Below are 21,573 nucleotides of genomic sequence, written 5' to 3'. Positions count from 1 at the left end.
CAATGGACCGGGCTGGCTTGAGGCAAAGATAAGCCTTTTACTAAAGAAGTTATACGCCTGGGGAATGAACACCCACCAGGACCTGCCCAGTTAGGAATTAATGATTAGATCACCCAGTGAGGTCACTTTCCTTAGAGCCCCTTGTTTCATCCACAAATTCCACTGCATCTCTCTTAGAAGGACCGTTGTGATTAAATTGGATTCACCCAGATAATCTAGGGTAATCTCCCCACCTCAAGATTTTTACCTAGTCCCATCTGCCATGTACACTAACATTCACAGGCTCTGAGGAGTGGGACGTGGATAGCTTTGGGGGGCCGTCATATCAGTGTAGGGATGGCTGTGGCTCAAGTGTCCAGGCTGCGATGGGGCAGATGGCTCAGTTGTTGTGTGCCTACGACCTGCCCTGACTCTCAGAGAGGTGGGCACAGACCAGTAACATCTGCCACCTGTGGAGGTCCTTCCAGGTGCCCTAGTTTGTCACAGACCCCCAGAAGGCAGGCTCTGCGGCACCCCTCCCCCAAAACAGCATCACTCGTGCTATAAGCCCATGATACCAAACTTTAATACCTGATCTAATTGCAGTTTCACCCTCTCCAAGAAACATAATCTCAGTCAACCAGCCTGGAATTTTCTGGTCAACCTGTAAGGTATTCTTTCATTTGGGCTCTCTCTGTCCCCTACAGCCCCCACAGGAAGAAGAGGCCATCTGCATGATAAAAACCTTTCCTCTCCTCTCTCCTCTCAAAAACACGTCCCAGCCCCGAAATAATCCTTCCTTTTCTTTCATTATTAACTCCCTTGCCCCTCCATCCTATAAAAAACCCCGAGTGCCCTTCCAGTTGCTAGAATCGCTGAAAAAAAGCCAATTAGGTCTTCAAATTTACTCCATTGAAATTTTTTTTTAAAACAGGAAACAGAAAGTGGTTAAGGATTTGCCGGGGAGGGGTGGCCTAAGGCGAGAGGCTGGATCTGGGACACCCCCAAGCTCTCTGCTCTCCCCAGCACCTGGGGCCAGAAGTTGCGGCAGCCTGGGAGTGGGCGGGTGCTCAGTGCAGACAGGCCTCAGCGCTGCTCTCCCCGCCTCCTCCCGCTCTAGAGACGGCTATCGGCACTGCCACACGCCCGCCTCGCGTCTTCCCCAGAGCTCCTCCTGTCAAGATGCCTGCGCCCGTCCTGGCCATAGTAAGTGGCCAGGTGCTCCCGGCCTTCCTGCTCTGCAGTACACTGCTGATTATCAAGATGTACGTGGTGGCCGTCATCACGGGCCAAGTGAGGCTGCGAAAGAAGGTACGTGCCGCCCTCGGGGACCCCACCCTGCCAAGGTGGTACTCGGGCCAGAGGATGAGTGTGCAAGGCTGGGGACCAGGTGCTCTCTCAGTGCCTGTTCTGTGGCTCTCAGTTCCAGCAGGGCCCGCACCTTCCTGTCCTCTGTTTTAAGAGCATTTACTCACTCACGGTGCCATCACGTAAGTTCTTGGCATGACGAGACTGGACCGGTGCCACTGAGCTCTTGAGATACCGGTCCCTGGGGTGGAGCAAGACAACATAACGCTTCGTCTGACCTGGTGGCTTCCGGGCACAGATCTGATATTTGGGTGGAGTGGGAACCGGTGAAACAAGATCCAGGAGAGCTTTAAGTGGAAATTCCCAGCTCGCTGGCGAGGTCACTTACAAACCCACTGCAGCCTCCAGGGGCCGGGTCTCGGCCGGGCTCCACGGAGCTTTTAGGGAGGAATTTCCCCGACCATTCAGGGGAATAAAACAATAATAAAGCGGCTGAGATCTGAGCCAGAGCCAGCGGGTGGGTGGGACAGGGTTCTAGCTAGATTCTCCTCATGCGGGACTGGACGGCAGAGCAGAGATGTTGTGGGCCAAGCTTCCCATCCACCCTGTTAGATGCAGAGGCTCAGTGGGCACCTGCTGGTTACCCTCCCAGGTATTTCAGTAGAGGAATCAATTCTGGAAACCGCCGCCTTGTCCCCTTTGTCCAGTTTAAAGGCGAGGCCAGGCTGGCTCTGGCATCTTTTGGAGGGTGCACACTGGGCAGCCGGCTCAGCCCCTGGCTCAGGTAGATGCAGCACTGAGGCAGGGCAGCTCCCGGGGGACCATTGGTCAATTGGCCTCCTCTCTGCTTTGGCCCACCCAGGCTGCAGGATACAGGCACCCAGCAGGGACAGCTGCATTCCCCATTGAATCCTTTCAAGGAGGTGAGCATTTAATTCCACCACAGCCCTGGAGGAGGAAGGGAGTAGCCTTATTCACCTTGTTTTTCAGGTGAGGAACCTAGGTTCTGAGAGAAGATAATACTTGGAAGGCCACACAGCTGGGTTTGAGCCCAGGTGTCCAGCTGCAGCGTCCACACCTGCCACAGGGGGATGGGGTTTTCAATAGTGAAGTGCAGGGGCCCCGAGCTTCCCTTTTAACCTGAATTCAGGGAAGAGAGGAGACATACCTGTCTGAGTGCCGTCTGCCTGGTCAGTGGGGAATGGCAAAAGGAAACCTCCCTGGGGCTGTCCCCAAGGTGCTGCCTACAAATTTTTCTCTCATTTCTGCTTGGGAAGGTGATAAGGAGGGGAGGGGAATGGAGGTGATGGGTGCAGGCGCTAGCTCTTCCACCCACTAGCCTTGGGACCTTGGGCAAGTCTGGGATCTGTTTCCTCCTCTGTCACAGTAGTGCCAGGAGAATTCAGCACCTGAGTAAACGCTCCACCACTGTTAGTTCTCATCACTTATTAAAACTGGATTGCTTCATGGGAGTGCATCCCAAGGACGTGCCCCCTGCCCCCGCTAGAGGTAGGTAGGACTCCAGCTTCGGATGGCAGGACTCTTCCCATCTGTACTGCAGGTGGCGCCTGGCCAGGCCGACTAGTATTCCAGGTCTGTCTTCAGAGATAACCAACCCTATGGACGGTGGACTCCAAAGGCAACTGCCTGCTGAATGCTAATACCCTTTAAAGGGTGTCACAAGTCCATGGACTCTGCAGGGCCATCAGAATTGGTGATACCATGACTTGAGGGCCAGCGGAGAATTCTGGGTGTGGGGGCTCCGATCCTGATTGAGACAGGCATAAGGAATGGGCCGCGTTCACCTCTAGGGTGGGGCTGAGACAGGCCCAACATGCAGGACAAACCAGCGGTTGGGGACAGATGTTCCAAGGGCTCATGAGTCAGAAGCAGCAGGATTTGCCATTGGACGGGCAATTTAAAAACCCTGGTACTGAGGTTTGCTGTGGGTTGGTGGGGCTGGCCTGCCTGGATGCCGTCAGGGAACAGTGGAGCATGAGTGATGGGCCTGGGCCTTCAATGACCTGAGTGTGACCTGAAGTCTCTGCTTGCCATTGACAATTCATTGAATGCCCATCTTCTGACCCCAGGGCCTTTGCACATGCTGTTCCCATGCCTTGATTGCTGTTGCTTCAACCCTCTCTTCGTCTAGTTAATGTGGATGCATTCTTCAAGCCTCATCTTTAATGTCACTGCCTCAGAGAAGCCTCTGATTCCAGATTCCATGAGGTCTCCTGTGAACACTGTCAAGGTCAACCTTGTCTTCTCTTTCTTAACACTCACCACCTGGTCTTCCCTGGTCCAGCAGACTGAGACTCATAGCAGCAGGGACAGGACAGCCTTTGCCTTAGTCCGTTTGGGCTGCTCTAACAAAATACCATAGACTGGGCGGCTTATAAACAGCAGAAATTTATTTCTCACAGTTACAGAGGAGGTGAAGTCCAAGGTCAAGATGCTGGCAGATTCTGTCTGGTGAGGGTACGCTGCCTGGTTCATAGATGGCTGTCTTCCACTGTGCCCTCACATGGCAGGAGAGGCCAGGGAGCCTCGAGTCTCTTTTATAAGGGTACTAATCACCATTCATGAGGGCTCCACCCTTATGACCTAATCCCCTCCCATAGGCCGCACCTCCAAAAGCCATCACATTGGGGGTTAGGTTTCAACATTTGAATTTTCAGGGCATGCAAACATTCTATCCATAGCAGCCTTGTTCACAGGCTTGTTCCAGTAGTTGGCACATAGTAGGAGCTCATGGACGCTGGTGAATGGACGTGCATGTGACCACACGTACCAGGCCCAGGCAACCGGGCCGTCCCCTCTCCTGAACAGTAATTCTCAGTTGATATATTTCAGGCTTTTGCCAACCCAGAGGATGCGCTGAGACACGGAGGCCTTCAGTATTGCCGGAGCGACCCGGATGTGGACCGCTGCCTCAGGCAAGTACCGCTGGTCTCAGCCTGGCCACGCTCTGTCCTTTCAGGCCCTCTTCTGAACACTGGGGCTTGAACATCGCGGAGGCCAAGGTCTTCTGCCTTCCTGACCCCTTCAGACTGCTCTATTTATTCATTGATTTGATTTCTAATTAACTGTGGAAAAGTAATACATGCTGATGGCTCAGAATTACAAAGGGAGCAAAGGATATTCAGGGAGGTCAGTCTTCCTCCCATCTCTGACCGCGGTCCCACCCAGTTCTTTCCCAAGGAGCCAATGCAGTTACCATGTTTTCTGAACGTGCAAACACATGTGCCATGCTCTGTCCTTTTAACCCCCAAAGGATCACCTTTCACCCATTTGGCTGTACTCTGCTTTTTTCACACGACAGTGGAGGTTTCACACGAGCTCATAGAGGGGCCTCAGTCATTGCCTCGGCGCTGTGGTATTTATGCCATTACTCTGCTGAATGCGTCCTTGACCCACCTGCCCAGCTCTCCTCTGATGGGCATTTAGGCTGCTCTCCCCTCTGTTACGAACAGAGTGCATCCAAACCTCTTTCATTTGCTTTTGCGTGTACATGTGAGCAAAACTGCAGGATGCAATTAAATGCCAAGAAATATTATCCAACAGGGCACAAATGTATGCCCAGCGCCGGTCTGTGAGATGTTTCTCTGGGGCCTTGCCACCTCAGCATATCCACTCCTGGGTGGATATACCACCAGTGCGATAGGTGAAAACATATGTCACATTTTGGTTTTATTTTGCATTTATTTCCGAGTGAAGTTGAACATATTCTCATACTTAGCATTCCCCAGTCCACCAGAAACAATTTTTCTTATTATAAAAATCAGCACATGGCAGACAATTTGGGTAATGTTGACAATACATAGAAGAAGAAAAAAGGAGAACCTCACAATTCTAATCACTATAAACATTTTCACCTAGTTCCTCTTTGTCTTCTAGGTCTAAATATTTTTCATAAAATGACTCATAGGCATGCCTTGTATACCCAATTTGGGGTTCTGATTTTTTTCCAGTTAACATTATTTCATTTTCCATGTCAGTAAATAGTACTCGATGATAGTTTTTTTCAAAGATTTTTATTGGGGAAGGAGTACAGGACTTTATTGGAGAATAGTTTGCATTTCCAGGATTTTTTCCAAGCCAAATTGTCCTTTCAATCTTAGTTGTGGAGGGCGCAGCTCAGCTCCAGGTCCAGTTGCCATTGTTAGTTGCAGGGGCACAGCCCACCATCTCTTGCAGGAATCAAACGGGCAACCTCATGGTTGAAAGGACACGCTCCAACCAACTGAGCCATCCGGGAGCTCAGTGGCAGCTCAGCTCAAGGTGCCGTGTTCAATCTTAGTTGCAGGGGGCACAGCCCACTATCCCTTGCAGGAGACAAGGAATCGAACTGGCAACCTTGTATTGAGAGCCCACTGGCCCACGTGAGAATTGCACCGGCAGCCTTTGGTGTTAGGAGCATGGAGCTCCAACCGCCTGAGCCACTGGGCCGGCCCTCAATGATTCTTAAAAAATGGCTGTGTAAAATTCCATCAGAGACTAAATCTTAATTTCATGTCACCCATCTCAGTTGGACGTCTGGGCAGTTTCCTCTCTGCTGTTTTACCCCCGTGGGCTGGAAAGCAAGGAGGTAGCACCCCAGGGGATTGGGGGTTTTCAGTGGAGTTCCATAGAGAAGTGGGTAGCGGGACAGCAGTGAGACAGAAAAGAATCCCTCACATAGTTCTCAGCACATTCCCATGCATCACAGACAGGAATGGGTGGGACACCGGTCGTATATGTAATAGAGAGTGTTTTGTTAAAAGAAAGTCTGTTTTTTATTTTTTTATGGCCTTGGCCATCGAAAGTAATATACATACTTGTGGCTTTTCAAAATTACAGAATGTGTGTAATGTCAGAAGTGAAATTCTTTGCTATTTCACCTTTTCTCATGTAACTACAGTAGGTAGTCCTTCATATAAGGTCCTTCCATCCAGCCAACATTTAATGAGCACCTACTATGTGCAAGACACTGCTGAACACTTGTTGTACTTTAGTGAACAAAAGCCTTCCCCATACGGAATCCATACTGGTGACCCTTATCCCTCCTTCACCCCTGGGTGGCTTGACTCCCTGGGCAGTGCAGAAGGACATGTGTAGGTGAGGCAGCAGGCTGCCAGGACGGGGTGGCCTGAGCCAACTCACCACAGCCACCAAGAGGATGTATTTGGCCTCTCATAGGATTCAGGGGTTCTACGTAGCGAAGCTTACCATGCCAGCGAGACACATTGCCACCCACCCAATACAGTGTTTCCTTCTGATCAAAGTGACCCATCACCTGTAGTACCGTGTTTCCCCCAAAATAAGACCTAACCGGAAAATAAGCCCTAGCATGATTTTTCAGGAGGACATCCCCTGACCTTAAGCCCCAATGCATCTTTTGGAGCAAAAATTAATACAAGACCCGGCCTTACTTTGGGGGAAACACGGTAGGACTGATGCTCAAATGGTTGAAATTGAATTCAGTGCCTTCTGAGCACCTCTGATCTAATACTGTTTCACATCCATTTGGCGGGTATTGACTGGGGACCGACTGTGCCTGACCTGGGCCGTCCCGGTCCCCGGGGCTCCTCCTCCTCCTGACTTTACACATCATGGAAACTTGAGGGTGCAGACCTCAGAATTACACATCCTGTCGCCCAATACTGGAGAACTGGCTGGAACCCAGTTCCAGAGGGAGCGAGGCCCTGGAAGCGAAAGTTAGTTAACTATTAGACAAGAGCTTACAGTGCAGTCAGGGGCACCCTTTGCACAAACAGGAAAGCCCTTAGGTCTTGGTTCTCGGAGGGGAAATCTGCCTTGCAGATGAGCACGGGCTGGAGCCAAACCGTGAGCCCAGCTCTGGGAGAAGTCAGGAGCCAGGTTTCAAGGCAAATGATGACACCCACCTTCTTTCCATGATACCAATCCGAGTCTCCCGGCATTGCGTGTTTTGGTCCAATTTTTGAGTCTGTGTATGAAACTGCAGTGAGGGGAGATCTGAGTGGTCCCACAGAAGGAAGACAAACACTTGACCCAGCTTTGGACTGTTTCTGACTATTTGGAGTGTGTAGAATTGTCTGAGTGAACTGGTTTGTCAGGAAACTGGGTCCCCAAATCTCATCCCCAGAAGTCCCTTAGACATCATCCAATGCGTTCCTTTTGGGGATGGTGAACGGAGGAAGAGAGCCCTGCACCAGGCCAAAGAACTAATTAGCCCCACAGCAGAATTGCAGGCTCCTAGCCTAGCACTCCCTTTCTATCGCACCGTAAAATGTTTTTTATTAATTTGGCCAAGACATCTGAGGGTGGTCCGGAATCTGGCAAAATCAAGAGGGTGAAATTAGCTTTGACCAGCCTGGCCAAGACAGGGCTGGTGATGTTGGTGACAACAATGACGAAGATGGCAGCTCCCTTAGGATGTACCTACTCACTGATAGGCAGCATTCTCAGCACTGTATAGGTACCAAGTCGCTTGGCTCTCCCAACAGCCTTCCCAGGAGGTAACTGTTATTTATAGAGACAGAAACAGGTTTGTCAAGACCACATAGCTCATGACAGCTAAACTGCGATTGAGCCCAGGCCTCCCAGGCCTGCTGACATGTGGGCTCTGCTCTTAAACACTTTTCCTCTTCATGAAGGCGGTTTTACTCTCTCACATCTGCCTTTTAAACTAAGCAGCCTTTACGTTGTATTAAACTGAATTCGAGGAAATCGCCAATGTGGATGGAAAACAGGGAAGGGAGCAGGGAAAGGAAAAGGAGAGTCCTGGTGCGGCTGTCAGCTTTGTCCCTGCCCAGGGTACCTGGGGGTAACCAGGTCTCCCTCTCCCCACCGCCGCTGTATGTAACCCGATGCTGGAAAATGCAGCTGGTGTCGCAATGTCTGTTTGGGGGAAGGGGGCGGGCCCAATGCTGCAGAGGGCCATGCAAGTTCAGTCTAGCGGGAATTTTCTTGGCATGACATTTTCCTTGAAAAACTGGTGGTTATTTGAATGACACATTTTGCCCAAGAGTCACGTACGTGACTCCATCTGTGTCTCTCAATTCAGATCCTGGAGTGGGGAGGGAGTAAGTTTTCTTGCATCATCCCTAAGTTCCCCATGTCTCCCTTTCCTTGGCACCACTTGTGGCTTCGTGGGGGCCCCACTGTGGTTTGAGACATACCAGAGCGAGAAGGGAGGGCGGGGCCAGCCCTAGGGTCTGTGGGTTAGAGCTTTGGGGCTTTTCTCAGCTCCCAGCCACCTCTCCTTCCTCACTGCTGGCCTCTGAGTCTTCCAGCCCCAATTGTTAGCACTCGGAGGTGAGGCTCGGCACCCACTGCTTGGTTTCCTGCAAAGACCATCTCCCCACCCTCCATCCTGCCCCACAGAGCAGGGCCCACACCTGCCGTGAGCATCTCCCACCCTGTGTTTTCCCCAACTTCTTTCCGTCACCTGCTCTTTGGGGTATGGCCAATGATTGTCTTAACTGCTTTCTTGAAAAAAAGACCCACTCTTAAAATATAAATACATACTATAGGGAAAAGTATCTGAATGAATGGGTTTCCTATGCTACTTCTGCTTTCCCTGAAACTTTTACCATCTTTTTTTTTTTTTTTTTTTTTTTTTTTTTGGTTGAGAGCCCACTGGCCCATGTGGGAATCGAACCGGCAGCCTTCGGAGTTAGGAGCACGGAGCTCCAACCGCCTGCGCCACCCGGCCGGCCCCTGCCTGAAACTTTTAGATAAAAATATGTAACCACGACAAAAATTACGTATTTATCTAAAAGTTTCAGGGAAAGTGTAACTAGCGTATGAAACCCGCTCATTCAGATGTTTTTCCTTTAAGTATGTAGGTCCTAAAGCCAATTAAGCCTGAAACGTCTCTGGCAGCAAACAAATGACAAAACGGAAGCTGTCCTACTTCAAGCACATCAGGATTCTTTGGAAAAGACAATAATGCTGGGAAAAATAGAGGGCCGCAGGGAAGGAGGAGGACCAAATATGAGATGGACCGACCCCATGAAAAACAAAAAGAAAGAAAGAAAGCCGTAGGCTGAGTCCACAGGAGCTGAACAGGGCTATGAGGACAGGACATTGTGGACGTCACTCATTCAAAGCGTCACTAAGAGACTGAGCTGACTCAATGGCATGTAACACACACATAACACCTCATCCAGGTGGCACCATCTCTCGCGTCACCTGGGTAGGCAGACCACATTCTGAGACACTGATTTAATCTAAAATGGGTTTTCCAAAGGTGTTCCCTTAAGAGCTCAAGGGGGAGGTAGTGTTGGTATAACAGCTCCATTGCAATAGGACGGAGCGATTTTAGAGGGGCAATTCCTGCATCCTCCCTATAACTCCCCTGTAAGGTAAGGGACTTGCTGGGTGGAGGACTTGGAGTGGCCCCAGTTCTGTTTCCCCCTCTCCTTCCCTGTGGTTAGGGCCTGCCAGTGCCTGCCATTCTCTGGTGTAGGAGGTAGCAGCCTTTGACGCAGCTGGGTGAGACATGCCCTGTTGGAGACTTACTTTCCCTGTGGCTGAGTCCCAAGGTCGAGATTCGAGAGAAAAGGAGAAGGAAGGCTCATGTTAGCTCTAATGTATGGGGGACAGAGACACAACTGCCATGTTCTGAGTTTGACCTAAGAAAGATCCAGGCCCTGCTGGGTTTACGGGAGCTTTCATACACTCCGACTGAATTCCAGACTCCTTATCCTGCTTCTCAGGCCCCTTTCCACTCTTATCCTGCCCCATTTCCTCTTGTGCTTCACCTTCCAGCCACACGTTCACTTTTCTATGCCTTGAATACACTATGCTTTGTCACCTCAGGACCTTTGCATGTGCCAAACCCTCTCCCTGAAATTCTTCTCCTGCACTGACAGCCCCTCATCATGTAGGCTTCAGTGCAAACCTCTTTTTCCTTGGCCACACCCACCCTGCAGAGGCCCCTACAGCTTTGGGTTGTTCCAGGCCCCTTCCCTGCCCTGCCCAGCCCACATACCACATACCACAGCCCTTGCCTAAGGCTATCCTTGAAATGGGAGGGAAGAGGACTCTGCAGCAGGTCACCACCTGGGGATGCTGGGCTGGTCCTGGCCCATTGGCACAGCATTCGTGAAACGCATCCCAGCTGGAAGGCCTGGAGAAGCGGCTCGGTTCCAGCAGACTCCCTGAGCCTCACACATGTGGCCTATTTTTTGGGGAGGTCATGGCCCGGGCACCGGGTATCTTGTTTATGTGAGTTCCCAACATGCCATCTATGGCTTCAGTCACTTTCTCAGTCTCTAATTTATGGGACTCGACCTCCCCGCCCTCCGTAAAGGAAGCTGCCCATTAGCAGGAGTCATGGGAAATGTGAACTGACTCTTAGCCAAAGTGGGTGAATTTTCTTTCTTGGTCATTTATTTATGGTAGGGTTATACACAGGCCTCACACACACACACACACACACACACACACACACACACACACAACGTACTCACATGCTTGATTATTTTAAACAACAACAAAAGAAGCAGGATACCGCGGATGAAACGGAGAGCTTTGCCAGCGTCCAGCGATTGGTTGGCTCCAGTGAGTGGAAGCTGTTCTTGTTATTATTATCCCTGAAAGCGGGAGGGGGGATGCTTATATTTAGGAGCAGAATAAGAGACAGGCGTGGATTGCGTGCTCTTGGGCTCAGCCCACCCAGGAGGGCCCAGGAACCTGCATTTGGAAGGAGGTTGGCCGTGGTGGTAAAGAGCATGGCTTCCAGTCAGACCTAGGTACACCCAGCTCTCATTCAACCCCTCAGAACCCCACTTTTCCCGCCTGGGGTCCAAGCCCAGAGGGGAGGATTGGGGAGACTGTGGCAGGGAGTGGGCTTGGTAAGAAACCCCCAACACATAGCCCATGGCTCCTGTTAAGGGAGCTTTGTTTCCTCAGCTGCTGGTAGGTGCCAGCGTGGAGTTGCCATCCCTCCCACCGCCAGGGTATCTCTTGCTCTGGCCCTGAATGGACTTGCCTGGTGCCCCTGAGACGATCCCCAGTGGGGCAGGGCCTCTCAGGGCAAATGACCCCAGCTTCTATGACATTCTCAAAGCTGCCACCTGGCTGACTGCACCCCCTTGCCTTCCCAGAGCCCACCGAAACGACATGGAGAACATCTACCCCTTCCTGTTCCTGGGCTTCGTCTACTCCTTCTTGGGGCCCCACCCCTTCGTGGCCCGGATGCATTTCCTCCTCGTCTTCCTGGGCCGTATGGTGCACACCGTGGCCTACCTGGGGAAGCTTCGGGCGCCCACCCGCTCCCTGGCCTACACCGTGGCCCAGATCCCCTGCGTTTCCATGGCCCTGCAGATCATATGGGAAGCAGCCCGCCACCTGTGACCAGCAGCTGACACCTCCTCGGCCACCAGACCGCTGGCCACAAGCCACTGGGGCTGTACTTGAAAGACAGGGCGTCCATTCGAGGTTGCCTGGTTTCCTGGCAACCTGCTGAACATGGGCTCCTGGCCCAGCTGGCCTCTGTGTGTGTGCATACGTGTGCACACGTGTGTGCCTCCTGGATTCCTGGGTGACGTGGCCAATTGGAGATGGGTTGTCAAGATTGATAGACAGTTTCTCCACTCATATATCAGAGCATTGAAAACATCACTCCCTCTTCCTCCCTAAGAACGGGAAGAGTGAGGGGAAACTCAGTTCAGGTCAATAAACCTAATGGCATCTGAATCCAGACCTCTAATAAATGCAGACTTCTCAGATCCACCCCGGAGTTTCCGGTTTGGCGGGTCTCAAGGGACGCTAGGCACCTGCATTTTTAAAAAGCTCCCCTGTAAGTCCCAGCCATGGCCAGGGGAACCACTGCCAGTTCCCTCTCAAGGCCCAGGACCAGACAGGGTGTGGTTTTGACATTTCTCTGGAGTTTAACGAGGTGAGGGTGAGGTTATGCTCCTTTGTGCCCTGTGGACACCTCCTGTGCTCCCCACATTCCACCCCCTGTGGTGCAGGTGCTGATGGAAGGGGCCCACAGTGAGGCCGACCTCCTCTCCTGAGGACTGTCAGTCAAGGATGAGGGGCTTGAACGACCAACCACTAAAAGGAATTTGCTGGCTCCTTCAGTCTTTGCAAGTTTTGCAAATCACAAATGTGCCCCCATGTGAGGAATCGTGTCTCTCCTAGACTCTTGTCCTGGGACACCTGTGGCTTTAATCGTTAAGTGGTGTATCTGACCAGCTGGCCCCATTGCCTTGCAGCCTCTTGGCTGCTTGCTCCTGGCATCCACCGCTGCCCAAGCCGGCCTGAGGCTCCAGCTCGCTGGACTTTTTTGAGCATGTGTGTCTGGGGCCAAACTGACAGGAGGGCATGGGCTCTGGCAAACGCACAGACGCACCCTGCCTGTGGCGTTAAGCCAAGCAGCCAGCAAGCAGACTGTTCTGAGGCAGCCTCCTGCCTCCCGCCAGGGACAGTGAGGTGGTCTACGACCTCCGTTTTTACAGGTGAGGGCACAGGCTCCAGGGGGTGTGTCGTGCGGGAGACCCTGCTCGCTGCACCATTTGTCGTGCAGGGCGGCCTGCGGGGTCTCAGCTCCCGCTCCTCACATAAGAACGCAGGACATGGTGAAGCCAAAAAGGAACACCCACGGAGCCATAGGTAGGGGAGTCATATCACTATAGTCTTGCTGGCAGCTGGTTTGGAGACATAGGAAGCAGGGGCCACACTGTATGCAACCTGCTGTCCACTGCTCTGCAATCCGCAACCCACACTCCGCCGTGCTAACTGCAATCCGCGCTTGCCAGCCCAGCCACCATCTTCTTGCTAGCCCCCATTTTTCCTGCTAGCAAAGCCATGGCAGTTATATTAATGGCCAATGGCTCACTGGTTACAGCTGACGGCCAACTAGCCACAGCTGATGGCCATCCAATCACAGTTGATGGCCATTTACTACCTGAGCCGGCACCTTTCTATGTGAGGCTGAGAGCCTGGAAACTGCTCTCTGGGGCCCTGTCCCCACAGGGTGGATGGGCTTTTTGGCTCTGACCGCAGCCTGTCGGGGTCCGAGGCCCTGGTCTAACCACTGCGTGTACTGCCTCACTTTCCCTGAACCCTCTCCCAGCACTGCCCCTTTTGGCCAGGATCTGGGAAGCCTTCCGCAGCACCTGGGCATGTCCACCTCCTACCTTCCCTCCCTGCAGCCTGTGAACTGCCCCCGTGGAGTGATGGGCTGACGGGCCTCACCAGAAATCCGCCTTAGTTATCCCCTACGCCGCGGCTCTCGGAGCTGGGAGTGGATAACACTGCCCCCTGGTGGTGAGACAGCCTCCAGTCTCGGGCCGCAGCTGCTCACCTAGAAACCATGTGTTGAGAGCCTAGGGAGCCTGCCCTTTGCTAAGCGTTGGCTGGGCATGGTACTTAGAATTTTTTTCACTTAACCCTTAAAAATGATCCCAAGAAGGAGGGGATGCAGATGAGGGCAGTAAGGCTCAGGGAGGAGAGGTGACTGTCCCAATGTCCCTGACCTGGGGTGTGGTAATAAGGCCAGAGGAACAGAACCTGCTAGTTTTTATGTTTCTGTATTTCTCTCCTGGGGAAAAGGGCCGAGAGGGCAGCGTGCCCAGCTCAGACCTGGATTTGGAGGGCATCCGACGCCACCGGGACCACGTAAACCTGAGACCTGGATGGAGGGGGTGGAGCCCCAGGGAATCTCAGCCCCATGCCTCCCATCATTCATTCCCCCCTGTGGTGCCTCAGTTGGCCACCCTCCAGCCATCTCGGGTACCAAGTGGGGTTGACCATGGGCAGCGGTGAATTCTGGCCTCATCCTTTCACCTGCAGCACACACTGCACCCAGACTTGGATCAACCCTTTGGGGCTGCCTCCTCCCTCCTGACCTGGGGTTTGGGGTGGTGTGAAATGAGAGGAGTGCCGGGGAGTGGAGCGTGCTGGTGGCAGCCTGGGGAACTCGCCGCAAAACAAGAACTTTTGGGCCAAGCCCGGGGCCTGGGAGGGTGGCGCTGTCTCTGGTAGGAGCCCTGTGTCGGGTATCTTCTCCTGGGCTCTGAGTGAGCGGGAGAGGCCAGAGCTGGACTGGCCTGTCGTCAGACCCCAGGGTCAGGGTGCTGGGCTGTGAGTTCCAGCCCTCTCCTTGAAATGTTGCCAGCTTGGTCCAATGCTGTAGAAACTTTCAGGTTCACCCCAGTGCACACTCCTAAGGAGGAAGCTCAAGACCGATGCTGCACCCCGTCCACCTGGGCACCCCAGTCTCCCATAAGGGCCCCTCCGAGGAACCCCTGGGGCTCTCTTTAATGGATTTCTTGACTCTAGGCTTCCAAGAACTTCCTTCATGTGTGAGGAACTTGGAGGAACAGGGAAAAGTGAGAGGACAAAGGGACTGGTTTGCATAGTCCTGGAGGCAGGGACAGAACCTGGGGGTTCAGAACCCTGGGGAGGCAGAGCCCTTTTCCCACATAATATCCAGGGGACCCTGGGGCCTCTGTGTGTGTGTCCCTGGCAGGCCACTGCACTAGGGAATGGGCTTCCAGAGTGGCCAGGCAATCACAGAAGAGGGGGTGTGTGTTGGGGTTGGTGGGAATCCAAGCAGGCTTCCTGGGAGAGGCATCATTTGAATTGGAACCTGAAAGGTAGATGGAAGTTTCAAAATCTGTTAATTACATGCACTCATGAGTAATGGTCAATGTCAAAGGTTTAGAAACTACAGAAAAGCTCAAAGAAGGAAATGGCAACCTCCCATACTCTCACCCACTGGGACCCTTGTTGGCGTATGTTGCTTTGAGGACCTTCGTCATTGCAACACCTTCCTGCCAGATTCCTGCATCTGCCCTCAGTCCTCAGGTCCTCTCCCACCCAGAGCCAGAGGCTTCTCTGCCATCAGAGGGAGGCCACATTCTCACAAGGCCAGCAAGGCCCCACACAGTCTTCACCTGCTCCATTGTCCATCTTTCCCTCTGGAATGTGCGCTGTTGGGGGCAGAGACTTGGCTGTGTTCCCTCTGGTGCTCGTGGTCTTGGAAGAGCACCTGGCTCCTAGGGCATTTCTATGAGGTGAATGAATGCTGTGCAAAATGAGTGTGTGCGTGTGTGTGTGTGTGTGTGTGTGTGTGTGTAGTACGGAGAGATAGGGATTCAGGATTGTTTTTATCCAGGATGGAAATTCCATAATAAAAAATACTCAGAGTTTCTTGGCACGGGGGAGATATCCGTGTGTCACAGATGTGGGTGGCATCTGTGCTCAGGGCTCACAGCCTCACAGCAACACTTTGGACTGGCCTTTTGTCATTGGTTGAGACTTAATACTTCTATACTTCCTCCCAGGGCTTCCAATGGTCAATATCATGAATTTTAATAGCTCCCTGGCATTCTGTCATCCCGGATGCCCTCATCATTTATTTAATCTGCCGTTATTGTTGGATAATTAATTTTCCAGGCTGCATCAGCATAAGCAATGCTTTCACGGGCATCTTTGTACATAAATCTCTGTGCACACCCATTTCTTTCAGGTACGTGTCTAGAAGTAAAACCACTGGGCCAAAAAGAATGCCCGTCTTTAAGGCTCGGGGTACATATTGTCCTTCGAAAAAGATGGTTTCAGTTTGGATAGGATTTTAGAAAGATACTTGCCCATATCTTAGTACCCAAGTAGGGAAATTTACAAGGGTATACTTCAAGAATATACACCCACAATCCCACATCCCTGAGAAAATCACTGTTCATGTTATGGATTATGATTCCAGACTTTTTCGCCATGCATAGTAAATATATATGTGTATTACATGCCTAATATGTCTACTATATTGTATGTGTGCATATAAAATATATGATATTTATATTATACTATATTATACTATAGATATGTATATATCTACAGTATCTATGTCTCCAAAAGAGAGGGAGACTGTAGTAGGTCATGTTACCTCTACTCCTTGGAGGTCCTGCAGCGTGCTCACCGGTGAGAACACCCGGAGAGAACACGGTCCCGCCTCTTGTTATCCATGCCAGCCAAAACGCTGAGGAGCTTCACTTTTTAAAGTTTGAACTATGAAAATGATCGGGTTTTTCTTTCCATTTTCCAAATATAAAATTGTAACATTGAACTATTTTGTTTCAAACTACACACAGTTCCCCAGACCTGCTAATGCATCTGCTAGAATTTAACTGGGTTTTTAAAACAGTTGACCATACATCAGAACTGGCATTGGAATGGATTTTCACTGGCAGAGGGGGCCGGGTGGGGAGCACGTCCCTGCAGGGGAGAGTGGAAGGAGAGCGCGTGATGGGTCCAGGGACAGATTGTCGGGGTTGTCTGAGGAAGCTGGGGGTAGGGGACAGCAGGGCTAGATGCTGGAGCCTCAGACACTTGGCCTGCGTGATGGAACTTTGCTGGGGAGGCCCTGGGGAGCCATCGGAGGCTTTCGGCAGGGGAGGGACATGACCAAGGCTGTGTTTTAAGGCAGTTATTCTGTTGGCTTGTGCAGAATGGCCTGGAAGAAGATAAGACAGGAGGCTGTTCCTGCGGCCTGGCAGACAATTTGAATAGAGGCTTCACGTCTCCTCTGCAGTAGGTCTGGCGTTTCTTTTGGGTACACATGGGCAGAGGGAGGCCAGACTCAGGGAGGACTTCCAGGCTCCATCTCCACCTGTATTAGTTTTCTTTTTTTTTTTTTTTTTGTTGAGAGCCCACTGGCCCATGTGGGAATCGAACCCGCAGCCCTCGGAGTTAGGAGCACGGAGCTCTAACCGCCTGCGCCACCGGGCCGGCCCCCTGTATTAGTTTTCTATGCTGGGTAACAACTTGCCACAAATGTAGCAGTTTTACACAACGGCAGTAATGATCTTACAGTTTCTGTACCTGAAGAACTCTACTCAGGGTCTCACAAGGCTGCAGGCAGGGCGCCTCCACGCTGAGGTCTCCCTGGAGCTCAGTGTCCACTTCCAAATTCATTCAGACTGTCGGCAGAATTCAGTTCCTTGTGCCATAAGACTGAGGCCCTCAGCTGCCAGGCCCGCCCCCCCCCCCAAAAGGCGGTTCACAGCGTGGCTGTTTGTTCTTCCAGGCCAGCAGGCAGGCATCGCTGTGCTTTGAATTTCTCCTTTCAGGGAAAGCATGGACCCTCTTTTAGACGTTAGGTCAGGCTCACCCAAGATAATCTTCTGGATTATGTCAAAGTCAACTTTGGAGGGATCTTAATTACGTCTCTCAATATTACCATACTCTGTTGGGTAGAAGCAAGTCAGAGGTTGCACCCCTACTCACAGAGAGGGGATTACACAAAGGTGTGGCTGCCTCTCAGGTCTTCCGATGTCCGATGTCCGGGTGCCCACTCCTGATCCCTCACATCCCAAGCTCCATCCATTCCCACTTCTAAGATGTGAACTAAGAGTTGAGAAGCTTTCAAACCCACCCTTTCCAGCACTTGCAATATAAAAGGGCGTCACTGATGACCCCAAAGCTTCAAGGCCAGAGGACTGATGGAACGCCAAGCAGTGGAGTGGAGAGCTTGGGACAGCGCCTCCCACCGAAAGGTATCGAAAAGACACGTTCAGCTCTGACTGAGCCGCCCAGGGGGACAGAAAAGGGAAGAAAGCACACTGTTTTATCTTCAAAGAGCTCCTTATGTCATTGAGACTGTCACATTGTTGGCCTGCTTCGTTTGGTTTTCTATCAGGTTATTAACCACATTACGGAAATATGGACACAAATGGATTGTGAACCACCGTAACATGGAAACGATTTGCATTTTGTCTTGTGTCTTTCCCGATTTTTTACACTGCATGTATGAAATGTGTGATAAACATCTCGGCACACGTTGCTTCCCCCTCCCGCCACCCTCCCCCCATTTTGGATTATTTCTCCAAGTGGAGCTTAGAGATGGGTGAAAGCCTGCACACGTTTTCATGGCCATTGGTACATTTTCCGGAAGGCTTGTACTGATTTCCCCTCAGTGACCCCCACTGGTGGTTGGGCATTTGCTTGTTTCTTTGTCTTTCAAGAAAAGGCTGAGTCACAGCCGACTGCTTGCCCTATGATTTGTGGGGAGAGGGTGGGTGTTCTCCCAGGTCTGTGCCTGACAGTGACCCCAGAGAGCCCTCCAGGGTCGGGAGCTAGAGGTCCAGAAACTGGGGGCACCATTTGGCTTTTGTCCCCAACTGGCACTGCCAAGGAGTGTGGGCACCAAAGGGACAGGAGATGAGCCCCTGAACTGTATGTGCCTGTTTCCCCGGGCAGGGAACGTGCCAGTTCCCCCCAGGACGGGGAGTATTTTGACTTCCTCAAACTCCATCCCTCGCTCTGTGCTCCATAAACACCAAAGTGCCCATTTTCAGAGGGTCACTTTTGCCAACAACCCTGTGAAGTGGCTTCTGTTAGTCTCCCTATTTACAGAGGAACAAACTGAGTCCCAGAGAAGTGCCTTGCCCAAGGTAAAACTGGCCTTTATTTCTCAGGTTTTGAGTTTCATAAGAGCCAGACTGCCTTTCTCTCTCTCTCTCTCTCTCTCTCTCTCTCTCTCTCTCTCTCTCTCTCTCTCTCTCTCTCCCCTTAGGTTCCTGTATTTCAAACAAGAAATAGAAGTAGATGCTCACAATGCCATCTCCTAAACTCACAAATGAACAAAGGGAGGCAGAGAGAGGATTCCGAGTTCTCCCAGCCTGGGATGGGGCCTTGGGTACCTTCTCTTCATGGAAAATTCTGTCCCGGGACGAGTGCCCACGAAGCTCCCACACAGCCCTGCAATTAGGCTACAATACGACAGCAATATTCAAATACATTTCTTTTTACAGGGAGGGCCTCTGTGCCCCCTCCCTCAGCTCCCCAGAGCAACACATGTAAACGATTAAGTGGGTTTGTTTTTGCTAGAGCGCTCGGGAGGAAGTGACATTGACGTCCTTGTGCCCCATGGCAGGGCCAGCACCTCTGTGGGAACCCTGCCCCTGGCTTTTTCCAAAGCTGGGATTCTTGGGACCTGCCTTCCAGGCCTCAGCCGGAGCCCCCACCCGGTGTGACCCCATCTCTGCTGCAGGCAACCCCAACCTGGCCATGCTTCACTGCACCCTCCCTTTGGATTGCAAATAGAAAGACCGGATGTGTGTCCTCCATCTGAGCTCTGGAGCACTGACCAGTGCCTGGGCGGGCCTGTCCCTCCATTGCTCCCAGTTCAGTACTTCTGGGGAGGAAAGGGCCGCTCTTCCTGGCTGTCCAGGAGTGCACTGTTCTGGGCCGCGTGGGCCAGCCTTTGGCTGGTGCAAATCCCCTGGGTAGGGGTGAGAGGGTAAGCTCCTGTGAAGGAGGACACTGCTCAGAGCAGGAGGCCCAGCTCTTGTCTAGGAGGAAAGGCAGGCCAGCATCTTCCAGAGAACTCTACCAGGCAGCAATCATTTCCAGGGTGTCTGGCCTCTGCCTTTCCCTCAGCCCATCATCTAGTCATCACACCCTCTCCCTGCTGTGTCCGGGACACCTCCAAGATCTGCCTGCTCTGTCCCCATGTGGTCCAGGCTGCGGGTTCTCTTGCCTGGATATATGCCTGGGTCTCCTTAGGGATCTCTCAGCCTCTACATGCAGCCCAGGGGGTGGGTCCCTTCCCTTTCCTCCCTGTCCCTCCCCACACAAATCCCTTTGTGCTTCTCCAGTGCCAGGATGATCTGGCCATACCATCTCCACTTGAGCCGGCTCCTGCTTCTTCACCTTTATCCTGAACCAAGAGATCCAACCCTAGAGCTGGCCCAAAGAGACAGCTTCTGGCTTGCCCCAGGGCCTTCACACATGCTGTTTCCTTAGCCAGGAACACTGTTCTCCCTCCCCTCTTGGTTCGGTGAACTCTTCATCCTTCCAGGGCACCTCCTCCAGGAAGCCTGCCTGGATGCCTTAGACTATGTTTGGGGCCTTTGTGCTGGTTGTGGCCTCTGCAGCCAGGCACACAATCTATGTCAGTTCAGTATCAGTTCTCTGCTCTCTCTTCAGGGTCTGGGTAGGGCCCGGCACACAGCAAGTGTTTCATAATATTTGTTCCATGATAAATGGCAAAATGGAGGCCCAGAAAGCACTTCACTAAAGCAGAGGCCGAAGTGAGCAAGAAAACAGCTCTGGCTGCCTCCCCCACCCCTGACCAGGTGCAGGTCTCTCCCATGCCTGGCCCAACTTTCGTAGTCAGGTGGGCCTGAGCCAGCTCAAGGCATCAGCAGAATGCCCCCTCCCACACCAGAGCCCCCTCAGTGCCCCACACTCTCCTGCTGACCAGAGTCCCAACCCTCCAGCCACAAGGAAGTCACACGGCGAGCTTCCCAAGCGTGTCTGCACATCTGAGGAGGCCAAGCTCCACCCACAAGGACCGTGTTCTCATGGTGGAATTCCAGATGGAGTACAAGGAGGAACATCTAGAGGTGAACTGGGGGAGAAGGGGGAGGGCTCCTCACCTCACTCATGGGTATAGTCACCATCCCTTCTAAAACAAAAATGGGGACCATTCCTCATGCAAGGATTGTCACGTGGCTTTGACCTGTTTGAGGTCATGCGGCTGTAGCCTGTGTGGGAATGCTGGCACTCGGGGGCACTCTGCTGCAGCATGGGCAGACTATAGAGTGTGGACCCCACCAGGGTGTGACCGCCATGGCACTGCGAGGGCTGCCCCCTGGGGGTCCAGGAGTGCTGTCCCACTTCCTGGGGACTGGTTGAGGTTACTTTTATTGGAAATGATCTCTTACCTTCCCTGGAGGGTGTGCCCCTCAGAAGGGGTGGCTCCAGACTACTCCGCTCACCCACAGTTTTCTATAGACTCCTCATAAATGATGTCATTGGCTGGTGGTACATGTGTCCTTTCTCACCCCAAGTTACCCTCTGCAAAAGGGGGAATTAGGAGAAGGCCTTCCAGTGGCGTTGGCTGTAGAACTCCTCCTCTGTCCTGTGAGCCCGCTTGAGAGCTCCACTCTGCACCCCACCTTCAACTCTGTGCCCACTGGGCACAGTCAAATGCGTGGAGGGGTCCCACACTTTGTGCATGTGCAGCAGCAAGGGATTCAATTTCAGTATCTACCCCACATACCCTCTAGCCCGTGCATGGTCACGCCCCTGCCCCCTGCCATAGGGAAGAGGAGACACCGCCTGACCAGATAGGGGGTTCTGCCCAGAGGCACCTAAACACCTGGGTTCCATGGGGCCTGGGGCAGGTCTCCGTTCCCCTATCCCATTCTCCACCCTAGGGACTCTGCAGGGTGATGGAGGACTTCATTCAGAAGAAGACACAGATATGAGGGCAGCCGGCCCTGCTGGCTGCTGGTTCGAGCCAGACCCAGGGAAATCACCATGGCTGCTGCAGGCCAGAGCAGCGCCCCACATGGCCGG

At 52.4% G+C, this 21,573-nt stretch overlaps 1 protein-coding gene across 1 annotated transcript; it reads left to right on the top strand.

Annotated features, from left to right (window-relative positions):
- Positions 1-1,057: 1,057 nt before the first annotated feature.
- PTGES (prostaglandin E synthase) lies at positions 1,058-16,040 on the top strand. Its single transcript, XM_081066922.1, has 3 exons — positions 1,058-1,290; positions 4,141-4,223; positions 11,364-16,040. The coding sequence occupies exons 1-3, from the start codon at positions 1,162-1,164 to the stop codon at positions 11,611-11,613; spliced, it is 462 nt and encodes a 153-aa protein (XP_080923048.1). The 5' UTR covers positions 1,058-1,161; the 3' UTR covers positions 11,614-16,040.
- Positions 16,041-21,573: the final 5,533 nt, after the last annotated feature.

The sequence above is a fragment of the Rhinolophus hipposideros genome (assembly GCF_964194185.1).
Source record: "Rhinolophus hipposideros genome assembly, chromosome: 11".
NCBI classification, from domain to species: Eukaryota; Metazoa; Chordata; class Mammalia; order Chiroptera; family Rhinolophidae; genus Rhinolophus; species Rhinolophus hipposideros.
Note: the sequence above shows the minus strand (reverse complement) of the source record. Positions and strands in the feature narration are given on the sequence as shown.